The sequence below is a fragment of the Eptatretus burgeri genome, chromosome 2 (genome assembly GCF_056783735.1).
Source record: "Eptatretus burgeri isolate ZD-2024b chromosome 2, Ebu_testis_v1, whole genome shotgun sequence".
NCBI lineage: Eukaryota > Metazoa > Chordata > Myxini > Myxiniformes > Myxinidae > Eptatretus > Eptatretus burgeri.
Window position 1 is genome coordinate 63,929,140 of NC_140962.1, and position 10,000 is coordinate 63,939,139.

Sequence of the window (10,000 nt, forward strand, 5' to 3'; positions counted from 1 at the left end):
AAAAAAATAACTTAGACCCATTTAGTTGTGAAAAACCATCATGGCCCAGAGGTCTCAAACAACACAAAGTTTTTAAACATTCATAAAATCAAAACCTGAGACCCCAGAAATATGCCACTTACCTTATTCTTCAAAGAAAACACTTGTCTCTCTCAATATTCACACACAGACCCAATCACATAGCCAAAGCACTGACATGGGCAACTAATGGTTCCTGTACACCACAGGCTTAAACAGGAGGCAGGGGTTTACAGAGTGAACAAAATGGTGGCGATTTGATTTTTAAGCCTCACCCTAAACAGATAGACTGGTGGAAATATATATATATATATATATATATATATATATATATATTTCTGGGGTCTCAGGTTGGTGACCTTGACCTTTGACCTGATCACTCCCAAAATCTAATCAAATGTTCCTTGGATAATAACCCATCATCCCACCAAATTTCAAGCGATTTGGTTTAATACATTCTGAGTTATGCGAATAACAAACACACACAAACACACACAAACACACACACACACACACACACACACACACACACACACACATAAATAAATAAATAAATAAATACACAGCGACCAATACATAACCTTTCGCAGAATGCGAAGGTAATGACAATGGAATGGTCTAAAATTTTCAGGATGATAAATGCAAGTTTCCAATGCTCGCACTTTCCGCCTCTCTCACGGCTTAACTCGAATTCAACGTCCAATTTCATTTTTCATAATTGCGAAGATGGTTTAGGACTTGTTTGCAAACAGCGAGAAGAAAATCGGACGAATATTGATGTTTTAAAAGGAAAAAACGCATTTTAATAGCCATTTCTGGCTTGGCGCGATGACTTTTGATAGGGGGAGAGGGAGAGGTAGAGGGAGAACGCAGGGTAAGTGGGGTTGGGGGGGAGAGGAGAGGAAGAGTAAGTAAGGGGGAGAGGGGAGTGGGGGAGTAAGTGAGGGGAGGAGGGAGTGAGGAAAGGTGAGAGGAGAGAGTGGGGGTAGAGAGAGGGAGTGAGTGTGGTGGAGGGGGAGAGAAGAGAGGTGAGAGTGGGAGTGGACAGGAAGGAGAGGGGGGGAAGAATTGATGTCTTGAAGTGACATTTTACATTGCATGGAAATTCCGCTTTAACGGGGGTCCACGCTTTTCACCAGAAGTGGGTTACAGTCATGTATATGTTCTCTGCCAGTCTGTCCAGGGTGGAGCATAACAGGTCTCAGGCTTTAGGTCTCTTGTGTACATTTGAAGACTGAACAAGGCATCTTCTCTCCTGAAATAAGAGTACTTTTTGAGGAAGGAATCACATGCTCGTTTTATTATATTTATTTACTTTTTACCAGACATGATAAAAATGCTTTTCTCAAGATTGCCAGCGACACAAGATACACTAAAATACTGAGATAGCCATTTATTGATGAGTAATGATCAGGAGGTTCCAAGGAAGACAACTTTAAACTGGGTGATTGTGGCAACAATATTAAATATGTAATGATTGATGAAATAATGCCCTTTCACTTCGATGAGGAGGGGAAAAGAGAGTTGGGGTTCGGAGTGTGGTAATGGAGAGGAGAGAAGAGTTGGGAGGGAGATGTTGAGACTTGGGGGGGGGGGGAGTTAGGTGAGCAGTTTAGGACTCGGGGTTTGGGAAGAGGGGTGGGGGAGTTGAGGACTTGCAGTCACATTTTACATTACGCGGATGTTCCGCAGGTACCTGCAAGTATAGTAACACTTCTCATAAAAGTATACGGAAAGAACAAACAAATGACAACCCCAGCCAAGAAGACAGCAGCAGCAACAATTACGTATTGTAACATATCCTTTTCTGTGCGTTTCACTTCATTTTACATCTTCAATGAGACTCACAGAGAGACATGCAATATGTTTGTGAAGTGTAACATGATTAAACATCTTTTGATTAAACTCATCAGCCAAGCAACGGGTAGGCAGGGCTATTTCTGGAATATATTTCAACAATGTAAAAAATTATCCCAGGGAAAGAAGACATGGACCACCTTGTACATAAGCACTGTGGACAGCATAGTTTTACCCTCAGTGTACTGTTTGATTCCTTTTCACATGATTGGCTTTTCTCTCTCATGTGTGCTGTGTTGTTTCCAAGGCAGATTCCTCTTTTCCTTACATTCTTTCCCTTTCTTACAATTTCATCGCACTCGTGCAACAGAAAACATTCAGACGTCCAACAATTCCGCTGCTACTATTTCATATTAATTTGCTTCTTCAATTTGTTTGAAGAATCGTGCATATGCCAACCCATGTGACTTTGCCTGCAAATTTTAAAACATGGTTATTGACTAACTTTACAAACCAAATGAAACATGTGAAGTTTACAAATCTCATAAGGTACCCTCAGCATTACATAAGTACAAAATTCGAATTTTTATTTTTTAAAATAAATACAGTACCGTATTTGAAATTGACACTCATGGAGGAGGTATAACACAGAACGGAACAGAACATAATAGAACAGAACAGAACAAGACCAGCACAGTAGAAAGGGGGACAACATACCAACAACAGTGTAGAGGGACACTTGGAGGAAGAATGAGACAAAGGGAGAGAAGGACATGGGGTGAACAAGCTGAATACAAGCTCATATACAGCAAGATGAAGGTAAAATGGGATGAAATATAAATATAACAAAATAGGAAAAATAAGAAAACAATAATCTGGAAAGAAAGGGGGCTTGGGGAGGGTTAATATTGGGGTAGAAAAGGTAATGAGTATGGATGGGGAGTTGAGAAGAGAGAGAACGAGAAAGAAAAAGAGAGAGGGAAAGAGAGACAGACAGACAGAAAGACACACAGAGGGAGAGAGGGAGAGAGGGAGAGAGGGAGAGAGAGAGAGAGTTGGGAAGTCCAGAGAGAAGTCCAGTTTACTGAAGCCTTCAAGGGAAGATTGAGATTGAACAAACTGACATTGGTTCCACAGGTGAGAGAAAAGAAGAACGAATGAGTGGAAGTGAGCCTGGATGTTTCACCAGAAGTGGGTTACTGGCAGACTGCATGCACCCTACAGAAACCTGAGAGGTGGGAGGGACAAGGCACCGAAACGCCAGAGGATGCAGGACCAAGAAGGAAGCAGTAGAAGACAAGCACCATTGACCTCCTTTGTGATGAAAGAGCAATAGGCCTGGAGATTCAGTTTTCCACAACATCAAGAGGCAAAAAAATTTGGCCCTGGCCAAATGGGAAAGCAGCACTCCACCAAGCTATGAATGAAAGCCTTGCAAGCTGAAAAAAGTTCGGATTTGCGAAAGAAAGACCTCACATGATGGAGGATGCCCAGTTAGTGGCTTTGGAAGCCAACTTCGACATGTAGTTTGCCCAAGAAAGATCGTGGCTGACAAAAATGTGATGCAAAAAAGAGTGACAACTTCTCCAAGAAGATTGCTACCCTGTGCTCGCAAAGCGAAATGCAGGGTTGAACAATCAGTCGCATATGTGTGCCGTACGTCCGTGTGCATTTTTTTTTTAATTCATTTTCTCAGCAACCGTTAGTCTGATTATCACAAAATTTTTCAAATAGCGTTCGTCTGGTGCGTCTCCTCCTGTAGAACTTTTGTCATAATTATGACGTCATAGGTCACGTGGTACAGGCACCATCTTGGCAAAACAGAAAACATTGCCCCTCGATATCTCCGAAACCGCTCCATGGAAAAAAATTGAACCGTGTCTCATTGTCAAGTACTCCCCATGGGGAATAAAATATGTTGATGATGTAATCAGTGCCTTCATCATGATGACATAATTCGATAAGTACAACGCTTGATCTGGTCAGTGTGACAAAAATTCTCTGCAATTGTTGAAACCTCTAACCGATCAATGCAAAACTTTAACTAATTGATCAACTACCCATGGGAAATATCGTTTGATAAAAGTGCCATTATCAGTCACTGATCTGGCACCATATTTGGATCAAAGAAAAAAAAAATCCTTCTCAACACTATGCACGGTAAGTATTCTATAAATACCATCGAGTTAACAAAGTAGATGGCAGGGTTCACCAGATGGTCTTTCCTTCGACAGAGAAAGAGAGAGGGAGAGAGATTTGTCAGGATTGAAAGACATATTGCAAGTGTTAAATCAGCATGATTCCATCAAGGTCTGAGGAGAGGAAGAGGCTGCAGCCTGCCTATCTAAAGGATAAGGGATGTCACGGCAGAGGGTGGAGTCATCAGCAAATAGATGAAGACGATTTACCAGAGAGTCAGAGAGATCTTTGATGAAGATTAGGAATAGGACTGGACCCAAAACATTCTTGAGAGGGAGAAGAGATGAGAGGATCTCAGTGAGAGGCATGTGGAGGTGATGATGAGAGTGGAGGATGTCAGTAAGCCATGAGAGGAAGTGGCCTTGGATGCTGTAAGTCAGAGTTTGGAGAGAGAGTCAAGGCGCCAGATTGTCAAATATCAAATGCAGTCCCAACATCAACAAGAGGGGGAGCACTCGGGAGAGTGCAAAACCTCCGCCGCCAATACTGCTGGGTCACTCAAGTGAACCTTATATCTTATTCATTAAATATGATGTCATCAGTGCTGACAGTTATAGTTCTTTTCTCCAACATTTTTTTTTTAGGGGAGGGGGGGGTTGAAAATCACTTAAAACATGTAGAAATGCAAAAAAAAAAATTCTCTTTTTTTTTTGGGGGGGGGGAGGGACAAAGTCCAAAATCTAATGGCATGATCCTTGGACCATACCTACCCCCCCCCCCCACCAAGTTTCGTCCAAATCCGTCGAGGAGTTTTTCCATAATACTGTTCACAAACAAACAAACAAACAGAAAGGGGTGAAAACAGTAACCTCCGATCTTCGATGGCGGAGGTTAATCAACAACAAACACATTTGTTTGACTTCTGGGTCTTTTTAACTCACCAACGAATATGATGTTTAAAAAGGGAGCATAGTTCAACAAATTCACACCAAATTAGCAGAACAACAGGATGAATGGCTTGACCAAAGCACTCTTGCAACTCTATTCATGCAATCTCATTTCCAATGAATATCTAAGCTCATCATCACATGCAGTTAGTTTTTCTTTTCTACAAGTGCCTAAAACTCATGGAGCTAAAACACAAATCACATGCAGAACACAGACAGTAGAGGAGACATCCGTGTACTTTAACAAGAATTATAAGGACATCATGAGACGATGGACACATGATATGTGGGATTTGAATCTGCAATAACAGCATCTTGAGCGATGTGCTCAGATGGTAATGGCACAAAAGTGTCCCGTTGTCTTTTGCAGAACGAATCCATGCGCATTAAACAAGACACTGCTTTGCAAGTCCAAACAAAAGAAAACCTTTGCTAAAACACAAGCACATTTAATCACACATTCAGTGGATACCAAAATAATTTCTTTTAATCAGAATTTTCTTCCTGATCACAGACCTGCACAGTTCAGACATTCCCCCCTCCCTCAACATCCCATCCCCACTCTGCCTCCTACTCCTCCTCCTCCTCCCTCACCAAATGGAAATTATTTTTCATATCATCTTAAATGCATCATTCACATAAAAACAAAAATGCATAAAAAAAACTGAGAATGAAAGAAAAGAGAAAAAAAATGTCTCCGTTGAAGCAACGTTCCATGACATAAAACGGGTGTTCAAAACAAATTATACACATATATATCATAAGAAAATATACAAATCGTTTTTTATCTATATGTACACCTCATAATACTTTTATGATACACCTTGAACTCATGTGAGTATCTCGATCGTATAACGTTTTGATCGCTCACGTACTGTACAACTATTTAAAAATGCATTATACAAATTGTTCCATGTACAATATCTTAATTATACTGCATTGCCAACTGTGCATGGCCATTGTATAGTCTGAATATAAACACACGACTTATTGTGTCAAACTTTGGACACAAGTGATTGTTTCCAAGATTTGATCATATATATATATATATATATATATATATATATATATATATATATATATATATATATATATATATATATATATATATATATATATGCAATGTGAAAGCAACTTTGGACATGAGTGAAGCGCATTTTCATATCTGATGAAACCAGCTCAATCTTCATATTCTTCATAATCATCACATCCATACCCTACAAACAAATAAAAGGAGAGAATTTCTTTTTTTTTGTGCAAACAAAAACATATTAAATTCCAAATAATCATACATATTGTTAACAACGTATTTTCATTACCTCCGCTCCCCATGAGGTCCAGTGCACTGACGCACGCCTCTTCCTCCTCATCCTCTTCCTCTTCCTCCAACTCTTCATCTGCATGAACTTGCACTGGCCCACTTTCGACCAAAACAGGTGTACCTCCATCTTGCATCCTCTCCTCGGTTTTATCCTCCACGGTCAGGACAGTGGTTCCCTTCAATGGTGCTTCTTCGGTCTTTCTTTGCTTATTATCAAGGGGAGAAAAACAAAGAAGAAAAAAAAAAACCTTACCGATGCCATACATTTCCTTGCAATAAACAGGTTTAATGCATCAGTTCATCATATGTTAATAAAATGTGATCAGAATTAGTAAATATACCATCAGAGATGGGGAATCCCCCACCATTGAAAAATAATTAAAATCATATAAGCGGATTTCCATTTATTACAAAAAACATTTTTTTCAAGATGGCCGCCCCAGTCGGCCATCTTGGATCCGGCCACGCCCAAAATCAAAAGGGTTCTTCCTTTTCAGGTGGTACATGTGTGACCCAAATTTCAAATCGATATGGCGAACAGTTTATGAGTTATCGCACTCACAGCTATAAATGTTGACGCCCAGCCAGCCAGCCAGCTGGACGGACGACCCGGGTGATAACAATATCCCCCTTCCGCCACGCGGCGGGGGATAAAAATTAATCCCTCTGCAATGGTAAAGAATTCCTTATTCAAAATTATTATTTTTTGGCAGAGCAGAATATCGTAGTTTGTAATGTGCTTACCTTTATCGAGTCGAGGCTAGTTCAATCCCTGAGGGATAAAAACTAAAAATTACCCTTGTGTGGGGGTGACGGTCATCTCTATAATACCACAAGTTCTCAATGTTCAGTTATGACCGAAGACTACTGCGCAGTTCTACTGCGCAGTTCTACTGCGCAGCTCAAACTGCGCAGCTCAAACTGCAGTTCGGTTAAAGATGACACGGCATTTTGGCGTGCGCGCACGAAATTATATTGTGAAAATAAATGCCGACATTTACATTTCGGGTTTTGAAACTTTTGCACCTTTGGCGGAAAATTTATAAATATAAAAATTACCCCCGTGCGGGAGTAACGGTCATCTCTGCGAGAAAATATATAGCCTCCTGAAGGTAGGGCAGTTTTTGCAAACTTTGAAGTCACATGACGCGAAAACGAAAGCGAATATCGAAAATCCAGCCTGAGCAAATTTAGATATTGTCCCATAGATTCAGATGCCACAATCAAATTCAAGATCGCTTGAGAAATGTAGGAGGAGATAGATTTTGAAAATCGTCATTTTCGCATTTTTTGCCAACTTTGAAGTCACGTGACACAAAAACCAAAGCGAATATCGAAAATCCGGCCCGATCAAAATTTAGATATTGTCCCTTAGATTCCTATGCCACAATCAAATTCAAGATCGCTTGAGAAATGGCAGAGGAGATAAAATTTGAAAATCGTCATTTTCGCAACGGACGGACGGACGGACAGACAGACAGATGGATCGAAGGATATCTACACCCATATTATTAGGTCATGCTCGAAGAGATGACCTAAAAAGGCTAAAAATGTGTTTTATATTTATATTTCATTTCTCCTTCATTCGTTCTTTGGGAATCGCATCGGCGTTTTTGGCCATATTCCATATCACGTGACGATCAAACAGGAAGGAAATTCAAAAATCTGTCCAGTTAGATACAAGATAATATTTTTTACTATCATAATCAATAAACAGTTGCCGAATATCTTGTAGAATGGCAGACTCGATAAGTTTTGAAAATGTCGATTTTTATAACTTACGTGACCTCGTGACCTTGACCCTGACCTTGAACCCGGACAAAAGTTATATCGTTGTGCAACACTCATCGACCTCTACCCACATACTAAGTTTCATCAAGATCGGAAACAAAAATTGTTGACGGACGTACGGGCGGACGGACAGACGGACGGACATTTGGTCCAGCTTTATTATATTAGGTCATCTCGGTAGAGATGACCTAAAAATTGAAGTTTTCGTACAATTCCAGCAGGAGGCACTGCCAACTGGCACCCGGGATAGAATCCAGATGTACAATATGTGTTTAGATTGTGAAAATTAAAGATGGCATGTTATCTTGAGAAAAAAGGAGGTCATTGTGTGTTGTACCATGGTCATCTGGATATTAGTAGTACTGGCTAATGCTGACACTGAGAATGAAAATGGTGGGAATGCAGAAATGTGGATATGGCAGAGGCATGAAAGACCAAATGTCCTCCTGATGTGGAAAAGTTACAAGGTGGTATTTTTACTGTGCAGTAATGTTATTATACATAACCTTCTAAACAAATCCATTTCAAATAAATCCTGGTCCAAGTGCAAACTACTTCTTTGAGGGGTGAAGACCTCCCCCACCATTCCACCCACCCACCCCCCTCCCCGACACCTCCTCGACATCGCACTTGCTGTGTGTTATACAAGTTTACTTGGATGATTTGAGTGCATCTCAACATTTTTAGAAACTACAAGCACATTACACGAAGGGTGATTGGGTCAACCCCAACCCAACGGTGACACTGGCACAGCCCCCCCACCCACCCCTACCCCCCACCCACCCCCTACCCCCCCACCCACCCCCTACCCCCCCCCAACCACACACACACACACTCACAGACATACACACACACAAACACACACCGCAGGGTGTGTGTGTGTGTGTGCCTGTGGGGTGAGCCAGTCGTACCGAGGTCTGCCTGCGGGGTGAGCCAGTCGTACCAAGGTCTGTCTGCAGGGTGAGTCAGTCGTACCGAGGTCTGTCTGCAGGGTGAGTCAGTCGTACCGAAGTCTGTCTGCGGGGTGAGCCAGTCGTACCAAAGTCTGTTTGCGGGGTGAGCCAGTCGTATCGAGGTCTGTCTGCGGGGTGAGCCAGTTGTACCGAGGTCTGTCTGTGGGGTGAGCCGCTTCAACCACATTTCAACCACATTTTGCACAGGCAAAATTATTTGATGCTTCAACCACATTGCGCCACAGACTGGCCATGCAAGCGTAAAATGCCTCCGTTCCGGTGTCCCAGTAGTTAATCTCTGGCAGTCTCACATCATCCGTTAGTTAGACAGAGTCCGCTACTTGATTATATTTAAATAGAGGACAGGAATTCAAAATTATTTACTTGCATCAGAATTCACTCCAAATGCATGCACAATTCAATTAAATGGAGAAAACAAATGGTGCACCTGGCATGCTGCATACTCATCTCACGTTAAGGTATGAGATTGTACATGAAAGGATAATCAAGTTTGGGCAAACATTTACAGCATGCTGCATTGAACTTCAGAAATATACTGGAAAACTAATTCTTTAACTGGAAGAGTACTCTAGAGCACATGGTCTCGCCTCACACGCTCATTCTGAACAAAAATATCATCGTTAACTGAACACGCTACCATTATGGCCCATACCCGCATCATCCATGCACCCGATTACGTCACATACATTGCCATTATCCAGAGCTTTATTGATTGATTATTTTGAATATTTAATGACCACTTTTGTGTACATTAAAGGCAAAATTGTGTCAATGAAGATTAATATGAAAAATATTTCAAACTATATTTCCCATGACTAGTAGATCATATGTATGAAGTTTCGCATCAATCTCTTAAGTGGTTCTGAAGAAAAAAAAATTCAGGTTTTCATTTTCAATCCAATATGGCCACCAGACCATGTGACCGATGACATCATAAATTTAATTATCCACTCACATTAGGTCATAAATCAGATATCTGAAGTTTCAGATAAGGATTGTAATTCAACCAATTA

General features: G+C 41.0%; 1 protein-coding gene across 2 annotated transcripts in view; it reads right to left on the bottom strand.

Annotated features, from left to right (window-relative positions):
• Positions 1-1,396: 1,396 nt before the first annotated feature.
• The window catches only part of BRF1 (BRF1 general transcription factor IIIB subunit), a 91,872-nt gene continuing 83,268 nt past the window's right edge, over positions 1,397-10,000 (bottom strand). For both annotated transcript variants that reach the window (XM_085869545.1, XM_085869544.1), the window contains exons 17-18: positions 6,221-6,428; positions 1,397-6,118 (exon numbers count right to left, since the gene is read on the bottom strand). In XM_085869545.1, the coding sequence (XP_085725671.1) occupies positions 6,081-6,118; positions 6,221-6,428 (246 nt within the window). In that variant the 3' untranslated portion in view covers positions 1,397-6,080. The remainder of the gene's footprint in view (positions 6,119-6,220; positions 6,429-10,000) is intronic.